This window comes from Trichomycterus rosablanca, chromosome 14 (genome assembly GCF_030014385.1).
Source record: "Trichomycterus rosablanca isolate fTriRos1 chromosome 14, fTriRos1.hap1, whole genome shotgun sequence".
Lineage (NCBI taxonomy): Eukaryota > Metazoa > Chordata > Actinopteri > Siluriformes > Trichomycteridae > Trichomycterus > Trichomycterus rosablanca.
Window position 1 is genome coordinate 19,074,550 of NC_086001.1, and position 19,910 is coordinate 19,094,459.

Here is a 19,910-nt window from a genome sequence, read left to right on the forward strand (position 1 = left end):
ACTTGTTTGTTAGTTTAAGTCCAAACTTTATGTGGGGGGATCGAAACCGCAGCCTCAGCGTTATTAGCTCCATGCGCTAACCAACTGAGCTAACCAGCCAACAGGCACATACAGGGCATATACCCACATACCCGATTCTACACTGACAGCCCTTCAGTTACGGAGCTGCCACACAGAAACGATGGAGAGCTTTACTGTTGTTGAGCAGAACAGATCTTCGTGTGAGATGACTGAGGTTCATGTATTTTTCTTTTAAGAATAAATAAAAGCTGATGCTTTTAACCTCATACTTTTCTAATACTTTTATTCTACACGCTCTAAATTTCTTTTAGTCTTCTGCCATGTGCAGTGCAAGAATTCACATAATTACACAGCAGTTCTCTTTTTACTTATTTATTTATTTTTGCCATTGACAAAATTGATTGTAACCATTTATAAAGGTCATGCCACGTTCATTAGTTGAAATGAAGCCAGAATTAAAGATGGCAGAAGAACAGGGTGGTATTCTTACTTTCAGTGATTAAATTACTCAGGTTAGAAAGTCCTGATACACAGCACATGCTCACCTGACACTCTCTCAACCATGCTACCTTTAATCATTAAAGAGGGTGTGGCCCAAACAGGGATCAAACCCGCGACCTTGGCGGTATTAGTACCACGCTCTATCCAACTGAGCTAACCGGCCAGTTCATCTGTGCTCTGTTTAGCTCTTTGTACATAATTCTACACTAACCCCATTCAACCAGCTGCACAAAAACCATTAGAGATTCTGCACACTTTCAGTGAAGATCTGTAAAAATGAGCGGCTCCTAAACTGAATTTGGTTGTTATTGCACCAGAAATGCAGCAGTTTCATGTTATTTTAATGATCCGAGATCTCAGTCCTACTTCAGACATCTGTCTAGTCATTTCTTATGTTCAGACTTTCTTAATACACATCTAAGAGGTTTTGTGGGTTCTTATATGTGTGAACTATCTAAACTATACTGTATTGTGGTGCGTTCTTTCAGCCTTCATCAGTTTATCTCTGCTCATTCAGCCTACAGCAGTTTAGACCCGCCCACTTAACCACCAATTTGCCTCCACAGTGAGCCTGTATAGAGAGATTAGATTTTTTTGTGTGTACCGTCCAATGAAACAGCTGTGCTGTTGACTGTGCATGTGTCTCTGTGGCGCAATCGGTTAGCGTGTTCGGCTGTTAACTGAAAGGTTGGTGGTTCAAGCCCACCCAGGGACGAGTGTCTTTTATTGCACAACCATGTCTGGTGATCAGACAAACCTCAGTGTATATTATCTGGAAACAGATGCTCTTCATATAGAAATATGCTTTACATTTGCTTGATGGTAATAACTCCTAGTGAAGTCTTAATGAACAATTAAAACATCAATTCACTTTTTAGTTCAATTGGGGAAAAATATTAACAGTAGCTGAACTTCCTAAAATCCAGAATCTACATGTACAAATCCTACATTCATTCCACAAAGTTCACAAACTACATTTAATGAGTGAAAACTTGATGTTTGGAGCCCCTCTGGTGTGCAGGTTGGTACTGTGTATCAGCACTACTTACTGTGTGCAGGACCTGAGTCGTATCTGCTCCAGTCACTGGTTGGTGGCATTAAGCTCAGTCAAGAACTTTAAGAAATATATAGTTTAGATAGTTCACACATAGAAGAACCTACAAAATCTCTTAGATGTGTATTATTAAAGTCTGTTTCAGCTGCTTGAATGGGCCTCAAACGTTGTCTCTGACAAGTGTGAGATCTTTTAACTGCCTCTCATTCAGGTCAGAAACATGCCATTATTTCAATTAGCCAAACTTAATGACCCTTCTGTAAATGGTTTAATGTGCACACTGCTGCTACTGGCTTGTTTTTCTTTTCTACAATGTAAGTTCAGACCTTCAGGTTCATGTTATTTGAGATCTCTACATAGATTTCTTCCTCATGTGCAGAAAGACGCAGTTCAGTTTGAGAAGCTCACAGCGGGAGAGCTAGTGAGTCTGCGCGTTCAAATGAATCAAATGAGTCGATTCTTTAATCCGGTTCTTTAAGTCGAACGACAGGAATAGACTCGAAAGAGTCGACTCACTAAGTTGATAGTAGTCAGCAATGAGCAGTTGGAAGCTGAAGGAGTCGATTATTTTTGATGACGTCAACATTTTATATGTTATACAAAATACTTAAAAGAGTCGGATCACTATCATTAGCTGTCATTTACAAATACAGACACAAAACATCTCATCTAATACAAAATAGAATAAATAATGTATAATAGTTTAATGATGCACCATACACACAGTGAAGCAAAATGCAAAACTAAACTTGTAAAAAGCTTCACTTAAATAATAATAAAATGTCAAAAATACATCAAATCACCTAAATATTATCTACATAACACATACAGCAAAAACACGTGAATGTGGAAGCATGTGTGTGTATTGTGTATGTGTGTGTGTGTATGTTTATGAATATTAATATAATAGAATCGTATCCCTGATAGCACATATACATCTCAGAGACGTCTGTTGGATGTAACCCAGTTCATCTGGAATAAAGCAATAAGCCACGAGAGGCCGTACGTTACTGTGATTTTAGCACGGGGATGACGTTTTTGGCACGACGCGAAGCGGAGTGCCTAAAACTTCTTTCCCCGTGATAAAATCATAACAGTAACGTACGGTCTCGAGTGGCTTATTGCTTTTATAAAACGGCGGTCAACATAAAATATAATAAATACAACAATGTTTAATTCATAAATGTATTTATTGTGTATAAACTTACAATAAAGCATTCTTCCGCGACGCAAAATAGTTCGATTAACAGTGTTGCTAGGCAACATGAGGGCGAAAATAACATTAACTTATTCTTTTCAGTGGCGTATTAATATGGAATGATGTGAGGTGGTCATAGGTGTGAGTTTATCGGGGATTTTACAACGGCTTCGAACACGGCTCAGCCAATCAGATTTTAGGACCGGAACTATCCGTTTTATAATACGTATTTAATAGAGCGTTTGCTCATCTGCAATACGTCTCTGATAGGTCGCTGGTGGATCGTGGAAGATCTTCAGCTGCTGCGTTCCAGATCAATCTACGTCATCATCATGCCTGCGTCTCAGAGACGCTTATGAGAGCTATCCGAGACCATGTAATAGAGCGCTTATTCATCTGTAATACATCTCCTAAATATCAGGCCTGGATGCTGAAATGGCGTTCAGACGCTGTATTCCAGATTTATGTGTACAGTATAGCTAAAATACAGCGTCTGAATGTAACTGAACGTGTGTGTGTGTGTGTGCTCTCCCCTCTCATGTACTGCTTTAAAAATACTACTACTACTACTAATAATAATAATAATAATAATAATAGATAATACAGATAATATATCTATAAACAACAGAAATTATAATCAGTGGTAGTAACATTCTTATTTATTATTGTTCCTTGACACAAAATTAAGTGAAATATGAATTCATGAATCACATTTTTTATATATGATAAATAAACATTAGAATAATAATTACGATGAACACAAATAACAAAACAAAAATAGCAATTAACTACTAAATAAAATGTAATTTAAAGTCTCCTTCCTGGTGCCAACCGCAAGTAATCTTTTAAGCAGTTCTCCGCCTCTGCTTCAGTCGGCGCTGGCAGCACTGGATTTTTCATCGCGGCAGCTGTATGTGAGAAACAAACAGTATTAAAAGAGTCACAAAATAAGTGCTACACTTATGTTATAATAAAATAGATAAATGGCGCTGTATGTAAGCAAAACGTAGCCTAATCTGACAAAAGGACATGGTTTTAAACATGTTGCTTCTTTATTTGTATTTGAGCTTTTATTGAGTTTTTATAAGATTAAATGGGACATTGAAGGTTAAATTTACTGAAAGCTTTACCCCATTTGAAGTAAAGTCGATTTTTTTGTACAAATTACACAAATTGTATCCTATGTGCTTTGACAACACGTGAAAACCACCTGACCAAATAGCCGCCAGTAAAACGCTGTGACTGACCTGTAGCGAAAAGACTCCTGAGGAGGAGGAGGAGGACACGTGGCGGAGATCAGCTTTCTAAACGGTAGGTTTCAGTTTGTAAACTAAATGAATAAATAAATAAATGTGTTTATCATTACAGTTTAGGTATATGAATACGTGAGTGCAGTTTGGACATGTTTGTAGAATTATCAGTGTGAGTTACCAGGTGCATTGTGGCAAAAGTTTGTGGTGTACCGAATAAGATAAGCTAGCTAGTCAGGTGGCTGCACGATTGGTATAAGGTTAAAGTCCCTACAAAATGAACTCCAGCAGGCCACTGGTGTGAATGTGTCTGACCAAACAATCAAAACAGGCTTCATGAGGGTGGCCTGAAGGCCCCACGTCCTGTAGTGGGCCCTGTGCTCACAGCCCAGCACCTTAGAGCTTGATTGGCATTTGCCATAGAACACCGGAATTGGCAGATCCGCCACTGGCGCCCAGTGGGTCCTGGATTCCTCCTGGTGCACGCCCGACCTGAATCCAGTAGAACACCTCTGGGACATTATGTTTTGGTCCATCCGACGCCGCCAAGTTGTGCTTCAGACTGTCCAGGAGCTCAGTGATGCCCTGGTCCAGATCTGGGAGGAGATCCCCAGGACACCATCCGTCGTCTCATTAGGAGCATGCCCCGATGTTGTCAGGCATGCATACAAGCACGTAGAGGCCATACAAACTACTGAGTACCATTTTGAGTTGCTGCAATGAAATTTGGGCTAAATGGACTAGCCTGCTGCATAATTTTTTCGCTTTGATGTTTGGAGTGTCTTTGAATTCAACCCTCTCTAGGATGATAATTATCATTTCCATTAAACTATGTGGCATCCTTTAGTTCCTAACACATTACCCAGTCCATATCAGGAAAGACAATCTGCATGATTTTTTCTAAGTGTTCCTTGAATTTTTTTTAACAGTGTATTATATAAACATTCTGATTGTTTCTTTAGGTGTAAATTGTTTATCATGACTTACCAATAATAACTTGTCCACATGCGGTTTGTTTTAGACCTCGCTTGTCTCCCCTGCCGCACCAGTTAAGGCTTTTCGCAAGGTTGGGGGTGAACACCTTGCTGGCAATTCTCCAGATTGTCTTTTTCATGGTATGTCCACCACTTAGTGACAGCATGTTAATCTGAAATAATGCACAGTCGTAGAAATGTATAAACTTCATACATTTTGTTGTTACTATTAAATGTCTTATTTGCATTTTATTTTAAAAGTTATTTTTTTTAATTAAGTATGAATCCTTATATATAAAGTTACATTTTTCTTGCATTTGTAGTACATTTTAAAGTTAAAGCTATCATACACTTAAATATAAAACAACAGGAAATATTTGTGAATACTTTGTGAATCATGTCATGGTCTTATTTGATGGAAAATAATTGATAAATGAGCTTTACCATCCTTTGCTTCAGTCCGTTGCTCAGAAGCCTTTCTTCTAAATTTTCTAGGGCTTCTACTGAATCCAGAGGGATGACATTCAAGTCTTCATCATCTTGCTGTTGTGGGGACAAACTTTGACGACCACCCACAAGAGATTCTACAAGAGATGTCAGGTAATTTATCTTCAGGTCCATCTCTCTCAGTGCCTCCAGGAAAATAAAAAAAAAATATCATTTTACAAGATCTAGTCCATTTTCTATTCATGATTAATGTGTTGTAGGGCTGTTCATTCTAACTGATCAAACTTACGTGCGCACTGATTGGGTATGAACCACCTTGACAGTCCCTGCTGTATGGTGGGTGCTGTTAAAGCAGAAATTAAAATGAAAAAGTTCACTCTACAGAAGAGGCATTTTGCAACCTAAGACGTTGTTCTTACCTATAATATTTATGTATTAATAAACTGATAAATTGCTTTTCTCCTTCTTCATTAAACTCACCGTTGACATGAGGTAGGACGCCCTGGCCTTGTCCTGTCCCCTGAGAAGCATCTGCCCATGTACACTGGTTGGACATGGTCCACCTTGATGGATCTCGTTGTACGGTAGGTGCTGTTTACAGCGAATAAAATACATGACTTTTTTTATTTTATTTTAAATTTAATTTAATTTTATTTTTTTTACAGTGGTGCTTGAAAGTTTGCGAACCCTTTGGAATTGTCAATATTTCTGCATAAATTTGACCTAAAACTTCATCAGATTTTCACACAAGTCCTAATAGTAGATAGGGAGATTCAAATAAAACAAATAAGACACAAATATTAGACTTGGTCATTTATTTATTAAGGGAAATGATCCAATATAACATATCTGTGAGTGAATCTTCAGGATTAGCAGTTAATTTGAAGGTGAAATTAGAGTCAGGTGTTTTCAATCAATGGGATGACGATCAGGTATGAGTGGCACCCTGTTTTATTTAAAGAACAGGGATCTATCAAAGTCTGCTTCTCACAGCACACATTTGTGGAAGTGTATCATGGCATGAACAAAGGAGATTTCTGAGAATAGTCATTGATTCTCATCAGGCTGGAAAGGGTTACAAAACCATCTCTAAAGAGTTTGGACTCCACCATCCACAGTCAGACAGGCTGTGTACAAATGTTGGAAATTCAAGACCATTGTTACCTTCCCCAGGAGTGGTCAACCAACAGTGATCACGACAAGAGCAAGGCGTGTAATAGTCTGCGAGGTCACGAAGGAACCCAAGGTAACATATAAGCAACTAAAGGCCTCTCTCACATTGGCTAATGTTGATGTTAATGAGTCCACCATCAGGAGAACACTGAACAACAGTGATGTGCATGGCAGGGTTGCAAGGAGAAAGCCACTGCTCTCCAAAAAGAACATTGCTGCTGGTCTGCAGTTTGCTAAAGATAAAGAAGACAAGCCAGAAGGCTACTGGAACAATGGAACAGATCTTTTTGGTTTAAAGGAGAAGTGTTATGTTTGGAGAAAGGAAAACACTGCATTCCAGCATAAAAACCTTATCCCATCTGTGAAACACGGTGGTGGTAGTATCATGGTTTAGGCCTGTTTTGCTGCATCCGCAAGAGAACGTGGGTGACGCAGCAAGACAACAACCAAAAGCACACAAGTTATTTTACCAAAGAATAGTTAAAGAAGAATGTTTTAATGTTTTAAAGTTAATGTTTTGGAATGGCCAAGTCCCGATTTGAATGTAATAATGTTGTGGATGGACCTGAAGCGAGCGGTTAATGTGAGGAAACCCACCCCCTCTTAACAGAGTTGAAGCTGTGAAGTTGTATGGAGGAATGGGCTAAAACTCCTCCAAGCCGATGTGCAGGACTAATCAACAGTTTTCAGAAACGTTTAGTTGTAGTTATTGCTGCACAAAGGGGTCACACCAGATACTGAAAGCAAAGGTTCACATACTTTTACCACTCACAGATCTGTAACATTGGACCATTTTCTTCAATAAAAAAATGACAAAGTCTAATATTTGTGTCTCATTTGTTTGATATGGTTATCTACCATATCAAACTTGTAGGACTCTGATGACATTTTAGGTCAAATGTATTCAGAAATATAGAATTCTAAAGGGTTCACAAACTTTCAAGCACCACTGTAGTTTTGGTTTTGACAAGGCATGATGAGAAAATTAGCTTGGTTACGCCAATTATGGCACATCCTGTGCTTTTGAGAATGCCTGATTTTTATTATTTGCATTTCAGCGACTTCAGGCATCATTCTTACCTGTAGTGTTAACGTACTAATACCCAACTTTTGGGTATTAGAAAAATTGCTTTTCTCCTTCTTCAGTAAACTCACCATTGACATGAGGTAGAACCCCCTGGCCTTGTCCTGTACACTGGTCAGAAGATTAGGTTGCTTAAAGTTCAGTTCCTTTTTAACACACACATACTATGTCCTGCTTCCCTCAAAGAGCCTTTATCAATTTGATTGTCATACTTCATGATCAAAAGTATACACATACAGATTATGATCAAGAATAACAATGATAGTGATAATCAAATACCCAACAACACCCTATACTAAACACACACTAACACACAAATACTGTACACCCTATACTATACACACACTAACACACAGATAATTGTACACCCTATACTACACACACACACACATGAACACACAGATACTGTACACCCTTTACTACACACACACACTAACACAAAGATAACTGTTCACCCTATACTACACACACACACACTAACACACAGATACTGTACACGCTATATTACACACACTAACACACAAATACTGTACACCCTATACTATACACACACACATGAACACACAGATACTGTACACCATATACTACACACACACACTAACACACAGATACTGTACACCCTATATTACACAAACACTAACACACAGATACTGTACACCCTATACTACACACACACACTAACACACAGATAACTGTTCACCCTATACTACACACACACACTAACACACAGATACTGTACACGCTATATTACACACACTAACACACAAATACTGTACACCCTATACTATACACACACACATGAACACACAGATACTGTACACCCTATACTACACACACACACTAACACACAGATACTGTACACCCTATATTACACAAACACTAACACACAGATACTGTACACCCTATACTACACACACACACTAACACACAGATAACTGTTCACCCTATACTACACACACACACTAACACACAGATACTGTACACCATATACTACACACATACATTAACACACAGATACTGTACACCCTTTACTACACACACACTAACACACAGATACTGTACACACTATACTACACACACACACTAACACACAGATACTGTACACCCTTTACTACACACACTAACACACAGATACTGTACACACTATACTTAACACACAGATACTGTACACCCTATACTATACACAAAGTAACACACAGATAACTGTACACCTTATACTACACACACACACAAACACACAGATACTGTACACCCTATACTACATACACACTAACACACAGATACTGTACACCCTTTACTACACACACACTAACACACAGATACTGTACACCCTATACTACACACACACACATTAACACACAGATACTGTACACCCTTTACTACACACACACTAACACACAGATACTGTACACCCTATACTACACACACACAACAACACACAGATACTGTACACCCTTTACTACACACACACTAACACACTAATACACAGATACTGTACACCCTATACTACACACACACTAACACACAGATACTGTACACCCTTTACTACACACACACTAACACACAGATACTGTACACCCTATACTACACACACACAACAACACACAGATACTGTACACCCTTTACTACACACACACTAACACACTAACACACAGATACTGTACACCCTATACTACACACACACAACAACACACAGATACTGTACACCCTTTACTACACACACACACACACACTAATACACAGATACTGTACACCCTATACTACACACACACACACTAACACACAGATACTGTACACCATATACTACACACACACACACACACTAATACACAGATACTGTACACCCTATGCTACACGCACACACTAACACACAGATACTGTACACCCTATACTACACACACACTAAGACACAGATACAGTACACCATATACTACACACACACTAACACACAGATACTGTACACCATATACTACACACACACTAACACACAGATACTGTACACCCTATACTACACACACACACATGAACACACATATACTGTACACCATATACTACACACACACTAACACACGGATACTGTACACCCTATACTACACACACACACATGAACACACAGATACTGTACACCCTATACTACACACACACACACACTAACACACAGATACTGTACACCCTTCACTACACACACACTAACACACAGATACTGTACACCCTATACTACACACACACACATGAACACACAGATACTGTACACCCTTTACTACACACACACTAACACACAGATACTGTACACCATATACTACACACACACACTAACACACAGATACTGTACACCCTATACTATACACAAACTAACACACAGATAACTGTACACCCTATACTACACACACACTAACACACAGATACTGTACACCCTATACTACACACACACACGAACACACAGTTACTGTACACCCTATATTACACACACACTAACACACAGATACTGTACACCCTATACTACACACACACTAACACACAGATACTGTACACCCTATATTACACACACTAACACACAGATACTGAACACCCTTTACTACACACACACTAACACACAGATATTGTACACCCTATACTACACACACACTAACACACAGATACTGTACACCCTATACTACACACACACACTAACACACAGATAACTGTTCACCCTATACTACACACCCACACACAGATACTGTACACCCTACAGTGTATCACAAAAGTGAGTACACCCCTCACATTTCTGCTAATATTTTATTATATCTTTTCATGGGACAACACTATAGAAATAAAACTTGGATATAACTTAGAGTAGTCAGTGTAAAACTTGTATAGCAGTGTAGATTTACTGTCTTCTGAAAATAACTCAACACACAGCCATTAATGTCTAAATGGCTGGCAACATAAGTGAGTACACCCCACAGTGTCCAAATTGTGCCCAAAGTGTCAATATTTTGTGTGACCACCATTATTATCCAGCACTGCCTTAACCCTCCTGGGCATGGAATTCACCAGAGCTGCACAGGTTGCTACTGGAATCCTCTTCCACTCCTCCATGATGACATCACGGAGCTGGTGGATGTTAGACACCTTGAACTCCTCCACCTTCCACTTGAGGATGCGCCACAGGTGCTCAATTGGGTTTAGTCCATCACCTTTACCTTCAGCTTCCTCAGCAAGGCAGTTGTCATCTTGGAGGTTGTGTTTGGGGTCGTTATCCTGTTGGAAAACTGCCATGAGGCCCAGTTTTCGAAGGGAGGGGATCATGCTCTGTTTCAGAATGTCACAGTACATGTAGGAATTCATGTTTCCCTCAATGAACTGCAGCTCCCCAGTGCCAGCAACACTCATGCAGCCCAAGACCATGATGCTACCACCACCATGCTTGACTGTAGGCAAGATACAGTTGTCTTGGTACTTCTCACCAGGGCGCCGCCAAACATGCTGGACACCATCTGAGCCAAACAAGTTTATCTTGGTCTCGTCAGACCACAGGGCATTCCAGTAATCCATGTTCTGGGACTGCTTGTCTTCAGCAAACTGTTTGCGGGCTTTCTTGTGCGTCAGCTTCCTTCTGGGATGATGGTCATGCAGACCGAGTTGATGCAGTGTGCGGTGTATGGTCTGAGCACTGACAGGCTGACCTCCCATGTCTTCAACCTCCGCAGCAATGCTAGCAGCACTCATGTGTCTATTTTTTAAAGCCAACCTCTGGATATGACGTCGAACACGTGGACTCAACTTCTTTGGTCGACCCTGGCGAAGCCTGTTCCGAGTGGAACCTGTCCTGGAAAACCGCTGTATGACCTTGGCCACCATGCTGTAGCTCAGTTTCAGGGTGTTAGCAATCTTCTTATAGCCCAGGCCATCTTTGTGGAGAGCAACAATTCTATTTCTCACATCCTCAGAGAGTTCTTTGCCATGAGGTGCCATGTTGAATATCCAGTGGCCAGTATGAGAGAATTGTACCCAAAACACCAAATTTAACAGCCCTGCTCCCCATTTACACCTGGGACCTTGACACATGACACCAGGGAGGGACAACGACACATTTGGGCACAATTTGGACATGTTCACTGTGGGGTGTACTCACTTATGTTGCCAGTTATTTAGACATTAATGGCTGTGTGTTGAGTTATTTTCAGAAGACAGTAAATCTACACTGCTATTCAAGTTGTACACTGACTACTCTAAGTTATATCCAAGTTTCATGTCTATAGTGTTGTCCCATGAAAAGATATAATGAAATATTTGCAGAAATGTGAGGGGTGTACTCACTTTTGTGATACACTGTAAGTGCCATTCCATTATTTTAATTTTCTACAGTAAAATTGTCCCAAAATCACAAGATAAGTACTAGACTAAGTGTACTTTATGAATCTAGGGGTGGAATTTGATAACAATTTGATTTTCTTTTTTTATTGATCTTCAAAAAGTGGTGTAAACACAACCGAAGAGACACTTTACATTAACTTTGAGATTCGATCACACATAATTTAAGTTGATGAACGCAGGTGAGTTTATACATTTCCCCACTTCTGTACATTACTGTGTATTGTTACTTTATGTAGTTCAAATTGTTGATTTGATTTAAACACACTTGTTTTGAACATGATGCACACAAACTAAACCAGGAAGTCTGAGCTGCTGTAAATAACTTGCTGTGTTTACTGGTGTTTCTGTTTACATGTAGAAACATGGCTGAGTCCAAATTTTAGTAGCTCAGGATGAGTTTAGCTGTTTAATCTGTCTGGAAACACTGAAGGATCCAGTAACTACATCATGTGGACACAGTTTCTGTATGGTGTGTATTAATAACTGCTGGGATCAGGAGGATGATAAGGAAACATACAGCTGTCCACAGTGTAGACAAACTGTTGTGTTTTACAACTACATATAAAAATAACCACAACACACACAGAGGTATCTATTAGCTGAACTTCCTTTTACTTTCTTTTTCCAACAACGTATCAATACTCACAAACGAATTACACCAGGGTGTGCTTCCGCTATAGGAAGTAGATCCTTATTACACACTACACTCCTCCCCTTTTAGATTGATATCACACATCAAAATAATTAACTTGTTTAGCAACTTGTTGCAACGCTTAAAATACAACAAACATTTTGCTTTACAGGTCACATTTCAAATGAAACAGTCCATAACTTTATTACAGCCACCTGTAGGCCTGAATAAGACAGTCCATAAAACAGTCCATTATAAGTTCAGTCTTTTAGGTGGTGCCCTGACTTTCCTTTGCAGGGATCATCCCTTTTGAGGTGTCATGGACAGGACTGGGTAGGTCAGGTGAACTCACTGTGTCCTGGGGCTTTGACGTAGGCAACTCGGGGGTGTTGTTTGGTTGAGCATTCAGCAGCTGATCCACATGACGTCTCCAAGTTTGCTCCCCAATGTCCACCTCGTACATCAGTGGCCCATTTCTTGTGACATTCCTTCCTGGTGTCCATTTGTTTCCTCGATAATCACGTGCCAGAACTTCCTGTCCAACATCAAAAGTTCTTGTTGCCTCACTTGGCAACATGCTGAACTGTTTATTCTGCACTTCCCTCCGTAAATTAGGCTTCAGGAGGTCAATGCGAGATCTCAGAGTTCTTTTGATAAACAGCATTGCTGGAGCTTGATTGGTTGTTGAGTGGACAGCGTTCCGATACACAAAAAGGAAATTGTCCACTTTATGCTGAAGAGAGATGTTTTCCTTTTCCATGGCTTTAATTGACCTTTTAAAAGTTTGAACAAACCGTTCGGCTAAGCCGTTCGTTGCAGGATGGTGTGGTGCTGACTTGAAGTGCTTAATGCCATTCTTTTTCATGAAAAGTTTAAACTCCTCTGAAATGAACTGTGGGCCATTGTCGCTCACAATTTGTTCAGGCAGACCGTTTCTGGAAAAGATGTTTCTCAGTACAGAAATAGTCTTTTCTGTGGTTGTGGATTTCATTCGCATGACCTCTGGCCATTTTGAGTGGGCGTCCACAGCTATTAAAAACATGGAGTTCATGAATGGTCCAGCAAAATCAATATGCACTCTCTGCCATGGTGTAGACGGCCACTCCCACGGGTGTAAGGGTGCCTGTGGGGGTGCGTTCTGAACGCTGTGGCATCCTGGACAGGTCTTAGTGATGTCCTCAATCTGTCTGTCTATTCCCGGCCACCATACGTAACCACGGGCTAGGCTTTTCATTTTGACTGTGCCAAGGTGACCTTCATGTAGATTTTTCAGTACTCTAGTGCGAAGCTTGGAGGGCACTACTACGCGTGATCCACACAGTAGGGTTCCCTGGCAAACAGAAAGTTGATCACGCCTTGCAGAAAAGTCAGGAAACATGGCATTTCCATGTGCAGGCCAACCTTGAACCGTGATGCCATACACCTTGGATATTGTAGGTTCATTTCGTGTTTCTCTCTGAATCTCAGCACTAGTCACTGGAAGCTGTTCCACTGGTGTTGTGTGAAACACATCTGCTGGGTCTAGCGCTGTAGTCTTTTCTTCCTCAGTTGTCAGCAGCGGCAGGTGTGATAAGCCGTCAGCATTACTATGTTGCTTTGTACCCTTAAACTCAATGTCGTATGAGTGCGCCCCAAGGAACAATGCCCATCGTTGCAGTCGGGTGGCTGACATGACAGGAATTCCTTTCCGGGGGTTAAAGATGGATACCAAAGGCTGATGGTCTGTCACTAATGTGAATCTTTGTCCATAAAGGTAATGGTGAAACTTCTTTATGCCCCACACAAGGCTAAGGGCCTCTCGATCAATTTGTGCATAATTACGCTCGGCGCTTGTTAGAGACCTTGAAGCGAATGCAATTGGACGCTCAGATCCATCAGCCATAGTGTGTGACAAAACGGCACCGATACCGTACGGAGACGCATCACATGCCAGGCGGATGGGCCATGATGGATCATAATGTGTGAGCAGTTCATCTGAAGTTATCAGACTTTTTGTTTCCTTAAATGCCTTTTTACATCTTTCAGACCACTCCCATTTGGTTCCTATCTGTAGCAATTTGTTCAGCGGGTGTAAAACTGAGGCAAGGTTTGGGAGAAACTTGTGATAATAGTTGACAAGACCTAAGTATGATCTTAGCTGGGACACGTTTTCTGGTCTGGGTGCCTTTAGCACTGCCTCAACTTTCTCTTGCGATTTGTGTAAGCCGAATTTATCAATGACATGGCCACAGTACGATATTTTACTCTTAAAGAACTCGCATTTTTCTCTTTTCGCCCGTAGGCCGTAATCACTGAGTCTTTTGAGCACTTTGCTGAGGTTTTGAAGATAATCTATATCATTCTTTCCTGTCACCAGTATATCATCAAGATAGCATTGCGTTCCTGGTATGTCCTGAAGTACTTGGTCCATTGCTCTTTGCCAGATGGCAGGCGCTGATGCGACACCAAACACAAGCCGGTTATACTGGTACAGCCCCTTATGCGTGTTGATGGTTAAAAACTTCCTACTTGACTCCTCCACTTCAATCTGAAGATAGGCCTGAGACAAGTCGATTTTTGAAAACTTCTCACCTCCAGCTAGTGAAGAGAAGATGTCCTCAATACGTGGCAAAGGGTACTGTACGGTACGCAGCACTGGATTTAAACTCACTTTGAAATCGCCGCATATTCGAACACCTCCACTTTTTCCTTTCTTTATCACTGGAACGATTGGTGTGGCCCAGTCGCTCCAGTCAACCTTTGAGAGGATTCCAGATGCCTCCAGGCTCTGAAGTTCTGTGTCAATTTTTTTACGCAATGCATACGGTGTTGGACGTGCCTTGTGAAATCTTGGAGTCGCATTATCATCCAGTTCAATTTTTGCTTTAATATGTTTAAGTTTGCCAATACCTTTCTCAAATGTCATTGCATTATCTTTTAGAATCTGTGTCAGTCTTTGTTCAGAGCTACAGTTGGGGCTCTTGAGACTTGGTGATATGCTGAGGGCCTTAATTTCATGCCAGTCTATTTGGATTTTTCTTAGCCACTCACGCCCCAGAAGAGCAGGTCCTCCACTTTTTAAGACATAAAGCTCTAACTGGTGTGTCTTGTTACCATGAGTCACGTCCACTTTAAGTTTTCCTTTAGGAGACACTTCCTCGCCAGTGTATGTCTTTAACATCACCGAGGTCTTTTCTAATGGTAGCTTGGAAAACAGCCTTTTGTAGTCAGCTTCAGAAATTATAGACAAGGCAGAGCCCGTGTCCAGCTCCATTTTCAGTTTTACTCCAGACACATCTGTTGTTATCCATATTATTTTCCGGTCTGTTTCTGTTATGTTATGTAGCTCTAAACATGCTAAGTCATCTTCATCGGTATCTGTGTTATCTGATTTTTCACATTCTGTCACTTTGTGCATGTATTTTGCCTTCTGCTTGAAATTTCTGTTTTTGTCAGGTTTTTCTTTTTGGCTGTGCTTTTTGTCACTTTTACATGCTCTTTCAATGTGGCCTTGTTTGTGGCATTTTCTGCAGGTCTTGTCTTTAAACCAACAGTCATTTGCATCATGGGAATATTTGCCACATCTGTAACATTTCTGTCTTTTTGCATTATTTATAGACATTTTGTGCATTTCCGTTTCTACACTTTTCTTTTGTAGCTCTGATGCATCCTTAGCAGCTGTTTCTATTGAAATAGCAATAGCCAGTGCTTTGTCCAAGTCCTTTTCAGACAATAACCTTTTTTGTGTGCTTGGGCAATGCATGCCACATACCAGTCTCTTAATGCATCAGACAGTCCCTCTTTGAAATCACAATTTTGTGAAAGTTTGCGCAGTTCAGCCATATAATCACATATGCTTTCATCCTTTGCTTGAGTTCTTTTATGAAATCTGAACCTTTCTGCTATTACTAGAGGTTTGGGGTTCAAGTGGTTTTGTAAAATTTTAACAATGTCGTCGAATGTCTTGTTGGATGGTTTGTCTGGGCTAACTAGGTTGCGCAGGAGATTGTATGTTTTAGCTCCCATCAGACTGAGGAGAACGGAAACTTTCTTTTCTTCTTCCACGTCATTGGCATCACAATACAATTCCACTCTTTCAATATACGCTTCCCAGTTTTCATTGGCACTATCAAACTCACCTATTTTTCCGACGAAAGGCATTTTCAGTCTTAATAATGTCCGTTTAGCTTGCCAATGCGTGATTTACTGTGTACCATGCACGGTTACTCACGTATCCTTTTGCTTTTTCTCCAGTGCTACTGCGCGTTTATTTTTCTCTCTCTCTCTCTCTCTTTTTTTTCTTTTTTTTTTTTCTGGCTGACTTGTAATCCGTTGGGTTCATAAATAACTTGTCGCCAATTTGTTGTGTTTTACAACTACATATAAAAATAACCACAACACACACACAGAGGTATCTATTAGCTGAATTTCCTTTTACTTTCTTTTTCCAACAACGTATCAATACTCACAAACGAATTACACCAGGGTGTGCTTCCGCTATAGGAAGTAGATCCTTATTAAACACTACACAAACCTTCACTCCAAGACCTGAAGTGAGTTAAAACATTATGCTGGCAAACGTTGTAGAGAACCTGAAGGAGAGAGAAGCCCAAGGTTCACTTTCTTCCAGACCTGAAGATGTGGAGTGTGATTTCTGCACTTGGAAAAAATACAAAGCAGTAAAATCCTGTCTAGCGTGTTTGGCCTCTTTCTGTGAAACACACCTTCAGCCTCATTATCAAATTCCTGTTTATAAGAATCACAAGCTGGTTAAAGCCTCCAGATGACTCCAGGATCAGATCTGCTCTCAACATGATAAACTGATGGAGTTCTACCGTCATACTGATCAGCAGTGTATCTGCACGTTGTGTATGCCAGACAATAATAACGGACATATTACAATATCAGCTGCAGCAGAAAGAACTGAAAAACAGGTAAAATATTATACAGCTTTCATTAACAAATAACAATTCATTAGTTCTGTTTATATTTTATACATAAATTTTATTTTATACAGCTCTCTTCAACAAGTAAAAGATCATTTAGGTTAATTATGCTATGTATAAATGACAAACATTTTACTTGAGCAGAATTAGGTTATTATAATGTTTTTCTATTCTGTAATTGTACAGTTTATTAGGTATGTTTACCTTTTATCAGATACACCAAGCAAATACAAGGGGCACTAAAGTACTAAAATGCAATTCACAGGATCAGTGTTATTTGTGAAAGCACCACAGGGTTAAAATTCTGAGGAAATTGTTGACTGAACAATTCGGGATTAAAATACACAACATATATACATTTAAGAAATACCTTATATGGGCTTCCTATGCTACCATTTTAGGTGTTTCCTGTAAAGGATGTGTATTACCCAAAAGCAGTGCAGACAAGATGGAACTGTCACCTCAGTTCTAATAGATCTAATTGTCTTTAATCACTTTCATGTGTAGGCCAGTTCCCTCTGTATGTGGTGGCTGTCGATCCCTTATTATAATAATCCTTTAAAGTTGGTTAGAACTTGTGAGAGCTGTCTCTGCTCTTCTTGTTTCATATGCTAAACTAAGCCAGGTGGTCTCCCAAAGAGACACCCTGGTTCAGAAATTATGACACTAATGCCATTGAGTGCAGTGGAGTAAAACCAGTCATCATTGGGTCTATGCTGTAATTCTTACACTATCTATCTATATCATATTATTTTTATTTAACAATTCATCAAAAGTGCCACAAGAGGACATCACAAAGTTTTTTTTAAAGTTAGCAAAATCATTCAGAAGTTAAGAACTAAAGCTTTGTAACCCCAATTAAACACATTCAATTCAATCAACACAAACAACTGTCCAATCAGTTTTACCTTTAATTCTTGAACAGTAATCATTTTGCATAGTAAAAAAAAAAAAACCAGATTACAGAAATAACAGCTGAAGTACAATTTCAGGTGCTGAAACTTAAATGTACAACTGAATACAACTGAACAGTAGCAAATATTTAAAAATGCAGTATGTAGTGTGGGACTGCAATCATTATACAACAGACAATATTCCCAGCAAAACAACTTACAATAATAAATCAGATAGAATCTAAAGCAACTGAGTTATTGACACCATATAAACACCTCAGAAAACAGTCTAATATTAATTTAAAGCTTATGTTCATAACACACATCACATCTTCACAAGTGAAATCATCTTAAATCTAGTCTACGTAGATAGATAGATAGATAGATAGATAGATAGATAGATAGATAGATAGATAGATAGATAGATAGATAGATAGATAGATACTTTATTGATCCCGAAGGAAATTAGAGTCCCAGTAGCATTGTAAATCAAATCAAATACACACTATGAAGAAAAAAAAAATTACAACTATATAAATTCGAAAAAGTACAAACACTTTTCACAGATGGAATGTAACCTGAGTTTTACATATACTGCATAGCTACAGAGCAGTTATTAATGATGAGGATGGCTTGAGTGTAAATAAACAAAATAAACAAATTGAATGGAGCTAAAAAGTGCAGGAGGGTGCAGTTCCAAGTATACAGTATATGGTGCAGATTAAATATAGATTAAATATTAAATATAAAGTGATAAGTGACAAGTATTGCACATTGGATTGGGCCAATATAGCCATAACAATATGTACATTAGCATACATATGCATGTGTATGAATATACTTAAGTACACATATACAGTGTATCACAAAAGTGAGTACACCCCTCACATTTCTGCAGATATTTAAGTATATCTTTTCATGGGACAACACTGACAAAATGACACTTTGACACAATGAAAAGTAGTCTGTGTGCAGCTTATATAACAGTGTAAATTTATTCTTCCCTCAAAATAACTCAATATACAGCCATTAATGTCTAAACCACCGGCAACAAAAGTGAGTACACCCCTAAGAGACTACACCCCTAAATGTCCAAATTGAGCACTGCTTGTCATTTTCCCTCCAAAATGTCATGTGATTTGTTAGTGTTACTAGGTCTCAGGTGTGCATAGGGAGCAGGTGTGTTCAATTTAGTAGTACAGCTCTCACACTCTCTCATACTGGTCACTGAAAGTTCCAACATGGCACCTCATGGCAAAGAACTCTCTGAGGATCTTAAAAGACGAATTGTTGCGCTACATGAAGATGGCCAAGGCTACAAGAAGATTGCCAACACCCTGAAACTGAGCTGCAGCACAGTGGCCAAGATCATCCAGCATCCATTTTAAAAGAGCAGGGTCCAC

At 39.5% G+C, this 19,910-nt stretch overlaps 2 protein-coding genes and 1 long non-coding RNA gene across 3 annotated transcripts in view; 1 reads left to right on the forward strand and 2 right to left on the reverse strand.

The window, feature by feature from the left end:
* The window catches only part of LOC134326548 (zinc finger protein 850-like), a gene marked incomplete at both ends in the record, with an annotated part of 187,488 nt that overhangs the window by 26,503 nt on the left and 141,075 nt on the right, over window positions 1-19,910 (forward strand). The gene's annotated exons all lie outside the window — the stretch shown is intronic.
* Window positions 3,647-5,547, reverse strand: LOC134326558 (uncharacterized). Its single transcript, XR_010014528.1, has 3 exons — window positions 5,443-5,547; window positions 5,012-5,171; window positions 3,647-3,682 (listed from the first exon to the last, which is right to left on the reverse strand). It is a non-coding gene; the product is annotated as an uncharacterized LOC134326558 (long non-coding RNA).
* On the reverse strand, window positions 12,958-15,942 carry LOC134327002 (uncharacterized protein K02A2.6-like). Its single transcript, XM_063009093.1, has one exon. It carries the CDS (start codon window positions 15,940-15,942, stop codon window positions 12,958-12,960), a length of 2,985 nt encoding a protein of 994 aa, XP_062865163.1.